Consider the following 18863-nt stretch of genomic DNA (forward strand, 5'->3'; position numbering starts at 1 on the left):
TCCTTCCGCGCTCCCGGGAACCGATTCAGCACCCGGCGCCCCGGCTCCTACCGGACACTCACCCGGAGCCACCAGCGGCGAACTCACGGCGCCTCCCACGAAGACAGCAGCGGCTAGGACGGCGGACCCCGGGAGTGCCCGCAGAGCCATCGCCGCGTCGCTTCGCCCTCCTTCCCCAGGGCGCCGCGTCCGGCGCTCGGGAAGGCAGAGCCGCTCCGGAGCCGGCGGGCTGATCGAGTGGCTGGGCTCGGCCCCAGGGAGCGGCGAACCCCGCCCCGCCATGGCCCCGCCCCTCCCCGCCCACCATGGCCCCGCCCCAACACACCACACCCACCTCGGCTGGGTCCCGCCTCTTCCCGCGCGCCCCGAGCTCCACCTAAGACGGCACGAGGCCCACTCATGGCTCCGCCCCCGACTCCCCGCCCACCTCAGCCTGATCCCGCCTCTCCCTGCCAATCCCGCTTCCTTTCCAAACCAGGCAGCAGCATCTGCGGCGCAGCTAGGCCATGAACACGCCCCGTTTCTCCACCCACCTCAGCTTGGCCCCGCCTCTCCTTGCCGCGCCCCGGACTCCACCTAAGAAGGCACGTGTTCCATCCATGGCCCCGCCCGTTTCCCCGCCCACAGCTCAGCCTGACCCCTCCTCTCCCTACCACTCCCGCTTCCTTTCCAAACCCAGCAGCAGCCTGGGCGGTGCAGTTAGGCTATAGCCCCGCCCTAGTGCCCCGCCCACCGTGGCCCGGCCCTGCCTCTACTTGCTACGCCCGCTTCCTTTCCAAGCCCGGCGGTGATTACGCGGGAGCCCGGGGCTGGGGAAGGGTCGCCCGGGTGCAACCTTCCTCCGGAGCTGGGACTAGGCGGGCGTGGGAAGAGAAAGACGGAGCTCGCCCCGAGAAGCACTGGACAGCCAGAAGCGGCCAGCACTGGAGTGAGCCCAGTCTTTTTTCGCTGTTGGCATGTCTATCCAGCTAGCATTCCCCTCGGTTGCAGGTCTAGGGAGTAATGCTGTGCTGGACGTCACGTTCTGTTGTTTGAAAACTAGCAGAAAAGATAAATAACTTAAATTTCTTCCTCTGTTTGCATTTAAGCTGCTCCTATGGGGAAGATACCTCTATGTATTTTCAGGAGCAACACCTTTGTTTAAAATCGTGTTCCTGTATTGCACCTTGCGCATACTCCTGCAAAGTAGATCTTTAGGTGCCCAGGTACTTATTATCTCCTCACATCCTCACATCAGCTCTGCGAGGTGACTATTAGAGGCCAGGGAGTAAACCCACAATGTCTGGGCCACCATGATAAATTGTAATTATCTCATTGTCATTGTGTTTGCTCGCTGCTGTGCCCTCAGCGCCTAGATGGAGGACAGACAGCACACGCTAAGAGGTCAGAAGTGTTTTTTGAAGTTGAATCATCTTCACAAGCATTGATAGGACTCAGAGGCGCTCTCTGAATAGTTCCTCTTTACTGCCCTGTAGGGACTGTTGTTACTGGGCCATCAAGCATTTGGTTGAAGGAAATGAGGGCAGGACTTGAGCAAATACTCAACACCAGCAAGAAAAGGGGGTGCATGGGGGCTGTGGGTTTTCACAGGATGGGTCTCATCCTTGAGGTGACTGATAGCCTCTAGTTTTCAAAGAACTATTTATTCTCTCACCGAGCCCTCCACGCAGTCTGCGAGACTATTATTACAAACATTGCGTTGATGTGGGAATTGCCGGTGACGGAAGCTCAGGCCACTACACTACAGATGGCTGAGGCTGAAGGATGGAGCCCCTGACCTTTGAAGCCCAAGAGGGGCACTGCGCGTCCTGAGCTCAGCTCAGTTGGCTGCGCATCCTGCAGTCTGGCAGGTTTAGCAGGCAGCCTTTGCTAGTTTTATATCAACATAAACACTGAGAATGGATGCAGAGGAAAGCAATCCATGTGGATTTCTAACTAAAAAAGGAGAGAATCCCGGACCTAGAAATTAAACTATAAATTAGAAGTTGTAGCCAGAACGAGCTACAAAATTTGCAGGGCACAATGCAAAATGAAAAGGCAGGGCCTTTTGTTCAAAAATCATTAAGAATTTCAAGATGGCAACAACACAGCATTAAATCAATTGTGGAGCCCTCCTAAACACACAGTTGCACAGGTCACACACTTATAAAGCCAGCTCTGGTTTTGTAAGTTAGAATGTAACAAAATGCTTGAATCAAGAAATCTATTCAAAATGTAAAATGTCATTTCAAAATTGAATCATGTTTCACTCTTTTCCCACAGATTGAACTTACTATTAAAAAGACGGGATCGTTTTTGGTTGGGCGCGGTGGCTCACGCCTGTAATCCCAGCACTTTGGTAGGCTGAAGTGGGTGGATCACGAGGTCAAGAGTTCCAGACCATCCTGGCTAACACGGTGAAACCCCGTCTGTATTAAAAATACAAAAAAGTAGCCGGGCGTGGTGGCGGGCGCCTGTAGTCCCAGCTACTTGGGAGGCTGAGGCAGGAGAATGATGTGAACCCGGGAGGCGGAGCTTGCAGTGAGCCGAGATTGCCCAACTGCACTCCAGCCTGGGTGACAGAATGAGACTCCGTCTCAAAAAAAAAAAAAGACGGGATCATTTTTAGCAACACATTTGAATTGTATGTCTATTACGGCTCTTCAAATATAAAAATACAATCTAGTACTTAAGCCTTACCCATTATCTACCAGGCCCTTTGTTTTACAGATGAGAGATAGTTAAGTGATCTGCCTGACATCTTATATCTACTATAAGCCAGGGTTGAAACCCAGGGCTCTGAAATTTCTCTTCCTAAACTTTCCATAACACCTGGTTGACACTCTCTCTATAAATGTCTTACTTTCACATACCCCATATACATGCATTTGTATGTCTTGTTAAAGGAATGAAGGAAGGGTAGGAGGAAGAGAGGGGGAGGGAGGGAGGAAAGTGAAGAGGGGAAGGAGAGAGGAAAGAAAGAAAATCCAGCTTATTTTCCATATCCTTAACCCTACAGATTTATTCATACAATTTAAATAGCTTCTACATATGTGTATCTAAAAATCCAGTTTTATTTTAAAAGTAAGAACTCCAATGTAATGGAACTTTTATTCTCTATTATGAAGGGGATATCATATTTCTTCTGAGAACATAAAATGGAAATTTTAAAACTAAGTTATATTTCCATTTTTTCAGAAACAAAAGTAAAGTTTTAATAATTCTTAATAACTGTCATTAATTGAAAACAATAATCCTCATTCAGCCCTTAGATTTAGTCCAATCCTATGATGGGTACTCTTTTTGTATTCTTTGATCAATTCCTCACAACGATTTTATATTTAGGGAATCATTGTTAACAATCTTCACTTCAAAGCTGAGGGATTAGGGCATTACCTGAGTCACATGGCCTCTCCCTGGCACCACCAGGATGCAAATCCAGGATCAGCTCCCTCAGGCCCATACTTGCACCCTCCTCTTACACTGTTCTGCCTCTGAAATGAAGAACTCTAGTCAACCAACACCTCTTTCGCAATCTAAAGTATTGTTCTGATATTCCTTCATTGCATGTTTAACCTAGCCTTTTTGAACACCGTTTCAACACTTGCTTACATATTTTTCCTCAATGAGAATAATTTATTGATTGATGGGAATGGATTATAAGTCAGAGTGTATAGGATCAAATTTACAAACATATACAATGTGATGTCCTTTCTGATTTTCATTGTTGCTTTTCGGTTTCTCTGTAAGGATTCAGTTAATCATTCCCCTTAGTAGAAACCTTTCCTGTTTTCCTCTGAACTGCTAGCTGGTGATTTTCATCACCATCATTTAAATACATAAGCCTCACTTGGCTGGTGTTTACTCTAATTAATGTTGAACACGCTTCCGCAGAAGGTCTCTGTAGGATTTCTTCTGTGATTTAGATGTAATCATCTCTCCTTTTAAGAGGTTATATCCAGGAGATAGGCTTACATTTCTTTTTTAAAAATATGTCTGCAGGGGATAAAATATTTTATACAATCTGGGACTATTTTGATACGACAACAAATATATGCTGTGTTTCTGGTACTGGGCTGAGGGTGAAGGGATGGAGGGGAGAGTCACTACAAGCTGAAGAAAAAGATTCTAACTTTGCTTTTAAAGTTTTAAACCTACCTGGGAGGAAGGGAACAGCTGCATAAGTGAACAGGAATGGCCAATGGCCCAGGGGTCAAGGGACACAACCCTGCCAAAGATTCACTCTACTCTGTGACTCTCCGCAGCTTCTTTGGGTTGGTCTTACAACCTATAAAATACGAGGGTGATAGGATGATTTCTTTTTTTTTCTTTTTTTTCTTTTTTTTTTTTTTGAGACGGAGTCGCGCTCTGTCGCCCAGGCTGGAGTGCAGTGACCGAATCTCAGCTCACTGCAAGCTCTGCCTCCCGGGTTCACGCCATTCTCCTGCCTCAGCCTCCCGAGTAGCTGGGACTACAGGCGCCCGCCACCTCGCCTGGCTAGTTTTTTGTATTTTTTAGTAGAGACGGGGTTTCACCGTGTTAGTCAGGATGGTCTCGATCTCCTGACCTCGTGATCCGCCCGTCTCGGCCTCCCAAAGTGCTGGGATTACAGGCTTGAGCCACCGCGCGCCCGGCCGATAGGATGATTTCTAAAGGTTCCCATCCAGCCCTCAGATTCTATACCATAATGAGCAATCAAATGATAGGGGGTGGTAAGTCAGGCTACACTGCAGGGTTTCTCAACACTATGGACATTGTTGGTCCAATAATTCTTTGTTGTGGGGGACTGTTGTGTGCACTGTAAGATGTGTAGCTACAATCATTGACCTTTACTGACTAAATGCCAGCAGCTCCCACCCCAGCTGTGACAACCAAACATGTCTCCAGATATTACCAAATGACTCTAGGGGACAAAATCATTCCCAGTTGATGACCACTGGGCTGGAGGAATCCCAAGAAGATCAAAAGAATTGAAACTAGAAGCTCTTGACCAAGGTTTCAGGGAAGAGGTGCATCTTGAGCTGGGTCTTGAAGGACTGGGATTGATGGAGAAATGAGGAATGTATATGAATGTATGTACAGTAAAAGAATGTGCATGGTACAGACTGCACAGTCATACATATGCATGAGGAAAAGAGGAGGATAGGTCAGCAATAACTGTGGGTCACAGCTGAGCATAATAGTCGACAAAAGGAGAATGGAGAGCTTCAAATGCTCAGGAATTTGTCATACTTTATAATAAATAATTTTATCACCAAAGTAGATTTTTTAAGGGAAGATGAGAATAATTGCCATTGTTCAATTAGATATATTCCATCATACATTAAGAAGCCTCAGCCGGGTGCAGTGGCTCACTCCTGTAATCCCAGCGTTCTGGAAGTCCAAGGCAGGAGGATATCTTAAGGCCAGGAGTCCGAAACCAGCCTGGACAACATAGCAAGACCCTATCTTAAAAAAAAAAAAAAAGGAAGCTTCAAAAAAGTAAAATTCAGAGGAATCTAATCAATAGCAATGGTGTTCCTAATCTCTGTCCAGTTACCTAGATCACCACATTGAGTTATGTTTCATGGGCACATGGTCTCCCCAAAATTGCAGATAAGTGATTCAGACCATTTGCAGCCAGATCCTCAAAATCAGGTGGATATAACATTGATATAGTTGTTCTCAGTAAAGAGCAAGCGAGAATTATAGTAAGAAACTGTGTGGTTCGAGACCAGTGAAACCCACAAATGTACATTTCAGAGGATAAACTCTAAAGTGCATGGTGTTTATCTTAGACAAGCTTCCTTTTGATCACAACCAACAGAAACTTTAACAGTAAATGTAGTATAAGGATAAAGCACTCTTGCAGATATAAAGAAGGCCAGGCCTGAAACCCTCAAGCCAAGACTTCCCATGGCTGCCTTAACCCACACCCTACTCAGCATGACCTCCACAAACTGGCAATAGATCGGTTTCCCTCAACTTAGGAGACCATGGGGCTGCCCAGCCAGGGACTCTGAATGTAACTGTTCATCCTAGACAAGGATGTTGGACATGGTCCTCCCACTGACTGATAGGTTCTATATAGGAAAGTATCATGGAAGCCAGTAGAATCTATCAAGAGTTTTCTGAGGAAAGAAGTGATCATCAATGTCAGATATACTGAGGAGTATTGCAGGAAGTCAGGGACCCCTAACGGAGGGACCAGCTGAAGCCGTGGCAGAAGAACATAAATTGTGAAGATTTCATGGACATTTATTAGTTCCCCAAATTAATACTTTTATAATTTCTTATGCCTGTATTTACTGCAATCTCTGAACATAAATTGTGAAGATTTCATGGACACTTATCACTTCCCCAATCAATATCCTTGTGATTTCCTATGCCTGTCTTTACTTTAATCTCTTAATCCCATCATCTTCTTCGTAAACTGAGGAGAATGAATGTTGCTTCAGGACCCTGTGATTGTGTCAGCTGCGCAAATTGTTTGTAGAGCATGTGTGTTTGAACAATATGGAATCTGGGCATCTTAAAAAAAAGAACAGGATAACAGCGATGTTCAGGGAACAAGAGTGGTAACTTTGAACTGGCCACTGTTGAGCCGGACAGAACAGAGCTATATTTCTCCTCTTTCATAAGCAAATAGGAGAAATATCACTGAATTATTTTTCTCAGCAAGGAACATCCCTGAGAAAGAGAATGCGCCCTGAAGGTAGGCCTATAGATGGCCCCTTTTAAGGCGTGCCGTCTTTTATGTTCGAAGCCGAAGGGATGAAATAAGCCCCAGTCTCCTGTAGCGCTCCCAGGCTTATTAGGAGGAGGAAAATTCCTGCCTAATAAATTTTGGTCAGACAGGTTGTCTGCTCTCAAACCCTATTTCCTGATAAGATGTTATCAATGACATGACAATGTGTGCCTGAAACTTCATTAGCAATTTTAATTTCACCCCATCCGGTGGTCCTGTGATCTTGCCCTGCCTCCATTTGCTTTGTGATATTTTATTACCTCGTGAAGTATGTGATCTCTGTGACCCACACCCTATTCGTGCACTCCCTCCCCTTTTGAAAATCGCTAATAAAAACTTGCTGGTTTTATGGTTCAGGGAACATCATGGATCCTGCCGACGTGTGATGTCTCCCTCAGACACCCAGCTTTAAATTTCTCTCTCTTGTGCTCTTTCCTTTTATTTCTCAACCCAGCCGAGACACTTAGGAAGTAGAAAAGAACCCACGTTAAACATCGGGAGCGGGTTTTCCCAATAGAGGAGTTTAGTAAAATAAGGACCAAAAAGTTACCCAGCAAATCAGGCAATGTGGAGGTACTTGAAGACCCTTGTGGAAGAACATTAAGCTGAGTGATAGAGATGGAGCCCAGAGTGTAGTGGGTGAAGAGTGAAAATAGTAATAGAGAGTTTTCTTGGGCCAACCACAGTGGCTCACACCTGTAATCCCAGCTCTCTGGAAGGCCAAGGTGGGAGGATCACTTGAGCCCAGGAGTCTGAGACCAGCCTGGGCAACATGTTGAAACCCCATCTCTACAAAAAGTACAAAAATTAGCTGGCTGTTGTGGTGTACACCTGTATTCCCAGCTACTCAGGAGGCTGAGGTGGGAGGATTGCCTGAGCCCAGAGAGGTCGAGGCTGCAGTGAGCCATGCTCATGCCACTGCACTCCAGCCTGGGTGACAGAGTGAGACCTTCTCTCAAAAAAAAAAAAAAAAAAAGAAAAGAAAAGAAAAGAGAAAAAAAGAGAGAATTCTCTTTTCAGAAACTTGGCTGAAAGAGAACAAAAAAAAGCTGTAAGGACTTGGCAGTCAAGAGAAGGTTTTTGTGGATTGAAATCAATTTTCTGGGACAACTGGAAGGCACATGGAGAGAAATAGGTGAAGAAATCAGAGCAAGGAGAATAACTAATATAGGAAGATCCAGAGGAACTCGATGATAGCATCAAGAGCATAGGAGTTGTTGACCTCACAAAGACAAACATTTGACGCTCTGAAATGGAAGCGAGAGGCAAGAGAAGGGCACGGAGGTGTATAGATTTGCAGGTGAGAAACAGAAAGTTGAGAAAGTTCACATTAATAGCGGCAAAGCCATTGCTATGATTTGAATGTCCCAGCCCAAAATTTATGTTAAAATTGAATTGCCATTGTGATGGTATTAAGAAGTAGGACCATTAAGAGGTGATTAGGTTGTGAGGGCTCTGCCCTTAATAATAGATTAAGGCCTTTATCTCAGGAGTGGGTTAGTTATTGAGGGAGTGGGTTCCAGATAAAAAGGATGAATTCTGCCCAATTTCCACTCTGTCTCCTGTGCTCACTTACCTTCTGCCTTCCGCCATGGGATAATGCAACATGAAGGCCCTCACCAGATGCTGGTGCCATACTCTTGGACTTCCCAGTCTCCAGAACTGTGAGCCAAATAAACTTCTATTGTTTTGAAATCACCCAGTCTATGGTATTGTTATAGAAGCTGAAAATGGACTAAGGCAGCCATCCTCTGACAATGGAATAGACAGGAATGGTGCAAGGGTTTTGAGGAGACTATGTTAAGGCTCCCAGTAAACGTGTCTGGGTTGTGTACTGCACAAGGGCACCATATATTAACTTATCCCAGAATGTGAAGGCCAGAGATTCTGGCCTTCTGATCAAGTCACGGAAAAGCAGAAAATATACTCCTCCTGAATATAATCTCACAATATACATAAGACCATGCATATACTTGGAAAAAGAATTTGCATTGTACACTGTCACTGACTACCCACGCATGGCTGTGTCCTGTGTGAATCACGCTCCAAGCATCCCCTGAGGTTACTGCTCCCACCCTCGGAGGTCTGACTCATTAATCTACCAGACTCCAATCTTGCTTCTTTTTCCCTGTGGCAGGAGGGTACAGATAGCACAGAATATACAAGCTACTGACACTGTGGAAACCAAACAGTGGGGAGTGGGGTGGGTTGTTACAATGTAGGCACAGAATGTGTGTAAGAATGCCTGTGCAGCCAAGGAAGCTTCCCACGGGGACCCTAGAAATCCCCCATTTCCCCCTACCCCAAGGTCAGAGCTGTCCAGATTGAGCCATAATACCATAATAAACTAACTGGTGGAAGGGGCACTTTTTGCCAATCCTCAGGGCCCCTGAGAGTTGTAAGGATTTGAACGATTACTGAAAGGAATGGGAGAGCTGTCCAGCGTGTGCACTGCTGTGCATTGCGGAGGGTACAGCTGGGACTGCAGCCCGTGAATTTTTCATGGGCCAATCTGCAGGATTGAGTGATGCTCTGTACGCGTACCTGGAAACTCAGAGGTAGACATGGAGAAGGCAGTTTAGGAAATAGATCTATGGTTAGGGTTTTTCCAGGAAGGAGCCTGGTATTCTAGAGGCTTTTCAAGGAATTTTGCAGTTTTGGAGGATAAGGGGTTCAGGTGATGAGCTTCAGGATAGGCTGGTTAGGACACAAAAGGACTGATTTACTGAGAGAATTTGGAGGGTCTGGTAGTCTATAAGGTGTGAGATAGAGATAGTGGGAAGGAAGGTATGAGAGAGCTGAACTTTTCTCAACCTAGTCCTTGCTGCCAATGTCTTTGGAAATCTTGAGAATCTCATATGAGCCATTCTGTTGCCAAGGCACAGGTTAACAACACAAATTCTCCTTTTCTTCCTTTCAGCATTGCCAACAAGTTAGTCTGTTTTGATAGCTTCTTAGTTCCTGCTACTACAAAATCTGTCCCTTTATAGGGGATAATCTTCTCATTCCACCTTGGGTTTAGCATGGACCATCACAACCCCACAGTTCCCATTTCTATGACACTAGGAAGACAACACATGGGCCCTTTTTCTATTAAAGGATTTCCCGAAAACCAGAGAGAAAATAAGGAAAGAGGGAACATGCAGAAGATTACAGAATCTTACAAAGTGTTTGTACGGTCTAAGCCAGATTATAACTATAGGAGTTACGTGAGTTAATGACATGAGTCATGTCTAGGTGAAATAACTGCATGTTATTTCTACAAATAGGAATATAATGCCAACCATATAAGTAGTTCTGAATTTTCTGGTGACCACACTAAAAAATAAGAACAGGTGAAATTAGTTATAATAATAGCTTTCATTTAATCCTATATATCCAAAATATCATTTCAATCTGTGTATTAATCCATTTGCATGCTGCTGACAAAGACATACCCAAGACTGGGCAATTTACAAAAGAAAAAGGTTTAATTGGACTTACAGTTCCACGTGGCTGGGGAAGGTCTCACAACCATGGTGGAGGGCAAAAAGCACTTCTTACATGGCAGCAGCAAGAGAGAATAAAGAAGCAGCAAAAGCGGAAACCCCTGATAAACCCATCAGATCTCATGAGACTTATTCACTATCATGAGCCTAGCACGGGAAAGACCAGTCCCCACGATTCAATTACCACCCCCTGGATCCCTCCCACAACACGTGGGAATTCTGGGTGATATAATTCCAGCTGAGATTTGGGTGGGGGCACAGCCAAACCATGTCAACATGTAATCAAAATATTAAAATTACTCATGAGATATTTATCATTCTTTTTACCATACTATGTCTCTAACTGTGACTGTCCCATCTTATCCCACAACCGTGGCAGAATGCTCCCTCTATGATCTTACTTACAGTAGACACTCCTTTGCTACATCCTCCCTGGCTCTAGCCCTTGGTTGCCTACAGGATCACATTCACCTGTTTAGCTAGAGGTAACCTCAGCGTCTAGCCTCTGGGTAGCTCCTGTCCATGCAGGATCCAGCTTCTCCCTTTCAGGCAACAGACACATGCCTCTAACATATTTGGGTTGAAGAAGGTTGGTCTTTTGGCCACCATGACTCAGCCCACACTGCCAGCTGTTTATTCATAGTCAACTGGCTCCTAACTGCCCTCTGCCTGTAGTTCTCGGGTAGCCACTCTGGCCTCACATGGGTGGGTGCACTTCTCTTTGTTGCCCCTCCCCAAACATGTACAGTTGCCCGTTTCTTTCCCCCTTACAACATACTGACAAAAAGGAGCTGTGTGTAACAGACTTTTCCTGATGATTTGGCCAATATCATCTATAGATCCCTGGTCTTAATTTATCTGTTTACTGCAGCCCTGCTTCTCTCTCTCTCTCTCTCTTTCTCTCCTCCCCTTTCTCTCTCTCTCTCTCTCTTAGAATTCTAAGACTTTCAACATGTCTCACCATCAGCCCACCTTCCCCAAAAATGACCCTGAAAATTGTTATTACTTTATTATGTTGTAGAAGATCAGCTGAGCCTATTCCAGATTGCAAAAGTTTTAACCTGGAGTCCATGGACTCCCAGGGAGTTTGCAAATTGAATTTGGGGGGTTGTAGACTTGAGTAGAAAAAAAAAACACCCCTTTATTTTCAATAACTTCAACGTGAAGTTTGGCATTTCCTTTAACTATGAATGTAGGCAACAACCTCAGTAACATTAGCAGTATCGATGACACTAACATATGTAGCTAGGACTATAGGTACGTGCCACCACACCCAGCTATGTTTTTTTGTTTGTTTGTTTTTGTTTTTTTTTTAGAAACAGGGTCTCATTTTATTACCTAGGCTGGTCTTGAACTCCTGGGCTCAAACAATGTGCCCGCCTTAGCCTCCCAAAGTGCTGAGATTAGAGGCATGAGCTACTGTACTCAGCTGACATTATTTAAATATAATTGGTTTTCTTTGTAATACTATGTATTTTATTTTATGCATAGGAAAACATGATTCAGAGATGAGAGTCCATAGGCTATACTGACTGCCAAAGGGATCCGAGGCACATGCATACACACACACACATGTTTAGAACCACTGGTCTAGGCCTCCCTTTGCATAATCACACCCCTTGTAGAATTTTCTTATGCAAAGGTAACCTTCCCAGATGCTGCTTCTCTGGAAACTGCTGCAATTATAACCAAGGCTTGAGGAATGTAAGTAACTTTATCTAGCTAGCTATTTAGCAACACAGACCTATATATTTATTCAGTGGGGATATTTCTTTCCTTGCTCATAGATGAAGTTTAGAGCAAATCCCTTAATTTTCCTGGTAATAAATCTTTAAGGTAATAAAACTACTCTGGACGCTAATTGAAAACCAAGTTCCCTGCAATACTTTAAAACTCTCTCTCTCTCTCCGCAGCTTGTGTCCCAGCACAAGGTGTAATGGATGCCGTTGTGCACAGCCCACAGGGATGTCCCAGTCATCCCTCAGCTGCTGAGATTGGCCCTGATGGCTCTCAGTTGAGTGGCCCTCTGGAAATTGTCCTTAGTAAAAGAAAATGCCTCAGCCAAGGTCATGCCTCTTCCCTAGGGACAGCCCTCATCCAATGACCGGTTAATGGGGGTGAGGAAGTGTCGAGCACCCTCTTAAGGTCAGACAACTTAAGAAGGGCCACCCCGCTGCAGGACTCTCTCATGGGAAAGGCTGAGGCCTCTGTTACAACTGCATTCCAGTTCACTGTCTCTTCTACCCAATCCTACTCCGTCCGCCCCAACACACAGGTGTCAATCCACCAGGCACACCCTGACGAATCTATAAATCTTCTCACCGTCTTTATCCTGAAGAAATCGGCCTTTTTTTCTCCTTTTCTGCCAAGTTTTTCTTCTCATTCCCCATCTTGCTAACCAGTTTTGGTTTTGATATTGTTTGTTTGTTTTACCTCCACAGGCTTGGGTTGTGGGAGAAAGATAAAGAAAAAGAGCAAGAAAGTTCTGCTTTGGTACCCTCATCAGAGCTAAATGGTATTGGAATGTGTTAAAAGCAGACTTTTATTTTTTATTTTTTTTTCTGAGACAGAGTCTCACTCTGTTGCCCAGGCCAGAGTGCAATGGCGCAATCTTGACTCACTGCAGCCTCCACCTGCCGGGTTCAAGCGATTCTCATGCCTCAGCCTCCCAAGCAGCTGGGATTACAGGTGCCTGCCACCACACCTGGCTATTTTTTGTATTTTTTAGTAGAGATAGGTTTTCACCATGTTGGCCAGGCTGGCCTCGAACTCCTGACCTCAAATGATCCTCCCACCTTGGCCTCCCAGGTTACAGGCACGAAGCATTGCGCCAAGCCAAAAGCAGACTTTTTTCTCCTGAGAATTCTCATGGTTTTTTGGAGACATCTCTAGATCTTCCCTGCTCTCCCCTCCCCCTGCCCACTGCCCCTCTATCCCTGAAAATCTACCTCCCTCTATTCTCTTTTAAGAGAAGGAACAGGCTGGGCATGGTGGCTCACGCCTATAATCTCAGCACTTTGGGAGGCTGAGATGGGTGGATCACAAGGTCAGGAGTTGGAGACCAGCCTGGCCAATATGGTGAAACCCCATCTCTATTAAAAATACAAAAACTAGCCGAGCGTGGTGGCGTACCTGTAGTCCCAGCTACTCGGGAGGCTGAGGCAGAAGAATCGCTTGAACCCGGGAGAAGGAGGTTGCAGTAAGCTGAGATCACGCCACTTGCCTCCAGCACGGGCGACGGAGCAAGACTCCATCTCAAAACAAACAAACAAGAGAAGGAACATCTGCTCTGACTGACTCTTCACATCTTCTACAGGCTGTGGACACCTAGTGCTACCTCCAGCTTCTTTCTCCCAAGGACTGCTTGCCCCTTCGGGCCACCTCAAAGATAAGCCCTTCCATGCTTGCACCACAGGAAACATTCTTTGCTCCAAAAATCTCTGGAATGGGCTTTGGAGAGATGACCGTGAGGGAGAAAAACGTGTGGGTTGGCGTGGTAGGCAGCATAGTGGCCCCAAAGATGCCCATGTTCTAATCTCTGGAACCTGTGAATGTGTTAGCCTGAGTGAAAGAGCGAGACTCTGTCTCAAAAAAAAAAAAAAAAAAAAAGAAAAGAAAAGAGGGAGGCACAACCGTAAAGTCAGTCAAAGGAGCATGTGGATATGAAAGAAAGACACAGAGATGTTACGCTGCTGACTTGGAAGATGAAGGGAAGGGACCATGAGTCCGGGAAGACAGAAGGTCTCTGCAAACTGTAAGGACAAGAAATTGGATTTTCTCCTAGAGCCTCCAGACAGGAGAGTACCCTGGCAATGCTTTGATTTTAGCCCAGGGAGACTCGTTTTAGGCTTCTATCCTACAGAACTGTAAAATCATACATTTGTGTTAAGATGCTATATTGTGGTAATTTGTTACAGCAGCAATACAGAACCAGTGCAGCAGGGTAACTCAGCCTCCACACAATGGTTTTTGGAGGGTTAGTAAAAGAAAGCTAGTTCTCGAAGGGTCACTGAAGAGGGCATAAGACTGCAAACCTCTTGAACCCAGCCCTATGGGCCCTACATTAGAAGTAAAGTCTGGGCACGTATGCATGAATTCACAGCTATATATTAATATAATCTTTGAGCAACACCAGTGTGATGCTTAGAGTCTAGACCAGCCACGGATCTCAGGAGTCCTGGAAAAGCATCCACAACTTTCAAAAGGTCCAGTCATCATCACTACTGCAGGGACCAAGATACAGAACAGGTGCACTGACCAGACCGTGTCTCCTCTCTTCTCTTTCTCCCCGGGGATAAAAAGTCCCAGTATCATGTCAGCCTATTGATTGGAGAAACATCATAAGCCTACAAATGTTGAAGCTGTTTATATATGTTACTGTGTTCCTGGTATTGAACACAGTGCTATGCACTCACTACGCACTCAATAAATGTGTGGACTTTTTCTTTCTTTTTCTTTCTTTTTTTTTTTTCTTGTAAGACTAGTTAAGTGCAGTAGTGAGAAGGAAGGAAAGAGTAGAACAAGGAGTGCAATCGTAACCAACTGTGACTAGCTGAGATAACTCGCTACCTTCAGACCAGCCTCAGTAAATGTGTTGACATAGTGTCTTAGACTTCCTCTGTGATATGAGTAAGTTTAACAGTCCTGCGATGAGCCATGTGAATTTAAATGGCAATCTAAGCCAAGATCATTATGGCAAGTCTCAGGGCAGTAAAGAACAAACAAATGGTGCCTCTTTCTCTAATGAGCCTTAACTTAATTTCTCAGTTGGCAGCATAATGATAAGATAAACTCCGATTTTCCCAGCAAAGCCGTGTATTCAAAATTGACATCTGCAAACTTAGTGCAGTTTGTTTTAATTCTTGCTCCTGTAGCTGAGGACTGTCAGAGGTGATAAGGAGTGTGGTCCTGGCCATGTAGGAACAAAACAGTAGATGAAAACACCACTTGGGGAAATCTGTTCCTGGACCTTTCTTAAGCAGTTGGTACCTAAATTGTGGGAAAATGCAGAATATTGTGAAATGCATCAAACACCGTCTCCACAGGGAGATTCAAATGAAAACTTTATTTGATCATCTAATGACCCAAAGATGACTTGGCAGGCTCTCAATGGATGGTAAGGGCCCTTTGTCTGGTCTATAGCACTTTCCAAGCAGCCTAACAGATGCTCCAAGGCAAGATTATGGATTGTGACAGGGGTTGCCTTCATCAGGGTGTTGGGCAACACTGCAAAAGGGATAAAATTTGCTTTTAGTGCTTTTTCGTATTGTTTAACTCACTTTCTTCCAGTCCTTTCTCTGCCTACCCTCAAGAAGTGGCCCCATCCTTCACCCCTCCACACTTCTCCACTGTATAAAATTGTGCCTTCTCCGGCTCTGCTGCCCAAAAGTCAGTGCTGCTGGTCTCAGCCAGATGAAATGTGCTTCACTGATCGACTGTCAGTCTTCCTCTTAAGTATTCTAATTTTCACTAGGAATTTAACCTTTAAATTCACCTTTAATTAAAATTATTCTCAACTGACTATGAGACCCAGTAGATAACTACAAAGCATCCATGTATGTAATATAGTCATGGAAAAGAAGGTTAAGCAAAATTGTGTAGTTTGATATATTACAATAGCTAACATTTAAGTACTTATACATGAACCTATTTAATTTGTCTTTATATAAACCCAGTTGTATATGTGTATGTACATTAAAATATATCTAAAATGCAGAGTATGTCACTGACCATCAGAGAAATGCAAATCAAAACCACAATGAGATACCATCTCACACCAGTTAGAATGGTGATCATTAAAAAGTCAGGAAACAACAGGTGCTGGAGAGGATGTGGAGACATAGGAACGCTTTTACACTGTTGGTGGGACTGTAAACTAGTTCAACAATTATGGAAGACAGTGTGGCGATTCCTCAAGGATCTAGAACTAGAAATACCTTTTGACCCAGCCCTTTGGGTATATGTAAATATACCCAAAGGGTTGTAAATCATGCTGCTATAAAGACACATGCACACATATGTTTATTGCAGCATTATTCACAATAGCAAAGACTTGGAATCAACCCAAATGTCCATCAATGATAGACTGGATTAAGAAAATGTGGCACATATACACCATGGAATACTATGCAGCCATAAAAAAGGATGAGTTCATGTCCTTTGTAGGGACATGGATGAAGCTGGAAACCATCATTCTGAGCAAAGTATCACAAGGACAGAAAACCAAACACTGCATGTTCTCACTCATAAGTGGGAATTGAACAACGAGAACACTTGGACACAGGAAGGGGAACGTCACACACTGGGGCCTGTCGTGGGGTGAGGGGAGGGGGAAGGGATAGCATTAGGAGATATACCTCATGTAAATGACCAGTTAATGGGTGCAGCTCACCAACATGGCACATGTATACATATGTAACAAACCTGCACGTTGTGCACATGTACCCTAGAACTTAAAGTATAATAATAATAATTAATAAATAAAAAATAAAATAAAATGCAGAGTGTGTGAGATTAGAGCTCATTTATAAAATTACTGTAATTTCAATTCCGCTGATTCATCTGCACAATGATAGGTAAGTACTGTCTGAATGTTAAGAAAAGGCTTGAAAAAGTGAAAAAGCAGGTTGTCCAAAATCATCTGTAAAAAAGTTAAGATAGCAATTTTAAAATAATCAAAATTAAGTACAGAAAATGACTTTTTAAATAACTTGATGCTTTTTAATGCAATAAAGCTGTGAGGTTTTGACCTAGCTTGCTTTTTATGCCCTGACATGTTGATTTCTCTGCGTTTGAACCTAGTTCCTTACTGCAGTCTGCAGATGGCCTGGTATATTAATATTGGCTTTAGTATCACCTTCTTCAACAGCTCCAGTCCACAGACTTATTTTCTGAATCACACTTATTAGGTCCTTCATGGAAACTGCTAGCCAACCAAGTGCTGTTTATTTATTTTTATTTTTATTGTTTTTGAGACGGAGTTTCGCTTTTGTTGCCCAGGCTGGAGTGCAATGGTGCCATCTTGGCTCACTGCAACTGGGTTCAAGCAATTCTTCTGCCTCATCCTCCCAAGTAGCTGCAATTACAGGCATGTGCCACCATGCCCAGCTAATTTTTTGTATTTAATAGAGACGGGGTTTCACCATGTTGGTCAGGCTGATCTGGAACTCCTGACCTCGGGTGATCCACCCGCCTTGGCCTCCCAAAGTGCTAGGATTACAGGTGTGTGCCACCGCACCCAGTCCCAAGTGCTTTTAATGCCACCAACCTTTCAGTTACCCATTAAAACAGAAGAGGAAGCCCCCCAGGGATCTGTTTTGTGCTTTGGATTTTACTTATCTATCTACTCCAAATCTCAAATATGTACATTTAAAAAAATATTTCTCCTCTGTTAACTAAATAATATGTTATTTTAAAAATTATGGAAAAATAGAAAAATCACCACAAGTTAATTGCTAAAAGATTACCATGTTGAGTATATTTTGGTATCCTATTGTGTCTGTGGGTTTTTTGAACTAATATTATAGCATTAGCACTTCCTTATGTCATTAAATGGCCTCCAAAAACATGACTTTAATGACTGTAAAACATGAACCATTCTTTTAGAGCAGACATCAATATTAAGTCTAATACTAATGCCAAGAGAAACAGCCTTATTCATTAACTGCATACCTACATTTTAAGAGACGTATTTCTAGAAGTCGTTTTAAATACTCTTAGTGCTCCCCTAGACAGAAATGGGAATAAAGGAAAACCCATTTCAATCAAAACTTAAACGAGGGTGCGTCCTATCTCTTTCTACTAGCTCGACCTTTAAAGCTGTTCTGTGCTTAAGAACTTTTTGTGACGATAAAATGTTCCTTATCTGCACTAATGTGTAGCCACCAGCCATGTGTGGCGATTGAACATTTGAAATGTGACTCATGAGAATGAGCAACTGAATGCTACATTTTGTTTAGTTTTAATTAATATAAATCTAAATGTAAATAACTACATGTGGCTAGTGGCTGCCATTCGGGACAGCACAATGGAAAAGAGCAGAATGTATCTGAGGCTGGGCACTATGGCTCAGGCCTGTAATCCCAGCACGTTAGGAGGCCGAGGCAGGCAGATCACTTGAGCCCAGGAGTTCGAGACCAACCTGGGCAACATGGTGAAACCCCGTCTCTACTAAAAATACAAAAAGTTGGCCAGGTGTGGTGTTGAGCACCTGTAGTCCCAGCTACTCAGGAGGCTGAGGTGGGAGGATTGCTTGAGCCTGATAAATTGAGACTGCAGTAAGCCGAGATAGCACCTCTGTACTCCAGCCTGGGTGATGGATTGATACCCGGGGTCCAAAAACAAAAAGAAAGAAAGAAAAAAGAATATATTTGGTTGTACCTGGGGTTTACCAAGTAATATTTTTAAAAGCATTTTTGCTTTAAGTGCAAAATCTATACTCTCTCTAATAATGGCAATTGCAACTTTAATTTTTTATTTTTTTTAATTTTTTAGCTATAGCACCTACCTATTATTTAGCTTAATGATAGGCTTTGTTGAATGGCAGTATACAAATGGTATCCAACAACCTAGACATCTTATACATTTTCAGAAGTTGCAGTGATTTTAATTACCACAAAGGATCTAAAGACTCTTAAGAAATTATGTTTGACAAAGACTAATTATGTTAT

At 43.8% G+C, this 18863-nt stretch overlaps 1 protein-coding gene across 1 annotated transcript in view; it reads right to left on the reverse strand.

Moving 5' to 3' along the window:
- Nucleotides 1–239, reverse strand: part of RELL1 (RELT like 1) — a 74377-nt gene extending 74138 nt beyond the window's left edge. Inside the window, exon 1 of the mRNA XM_065544863.1 lies at nt 63–239. Within this exon, the coding sequence (XP_065400935.1) occupies nt 63–150 (88 nt within the window). The 5' untranslated portion in view covers nt 151–239. The remainder of the gene's footprint in view (nt 1–62) is intronic.
- Nucleotides 240–18863: the final 18624 nt, after the last annotated feature.

Source organism: Macaca fascicularis, chromosome 5 (genome assembly GCF_037993035.2).
Source record: "Macaca fascicularis isolate 582-1 chromosome 5, T2T-MFA8v1.1".
In the NCBI taxonomy this organism is placed as follows: domain Eukaryota; kingdom Metazoa; phylum Chordata; class Mammalia; order Primates; family Cercopithecidae; genus Macaca; species Macaca fascicularis.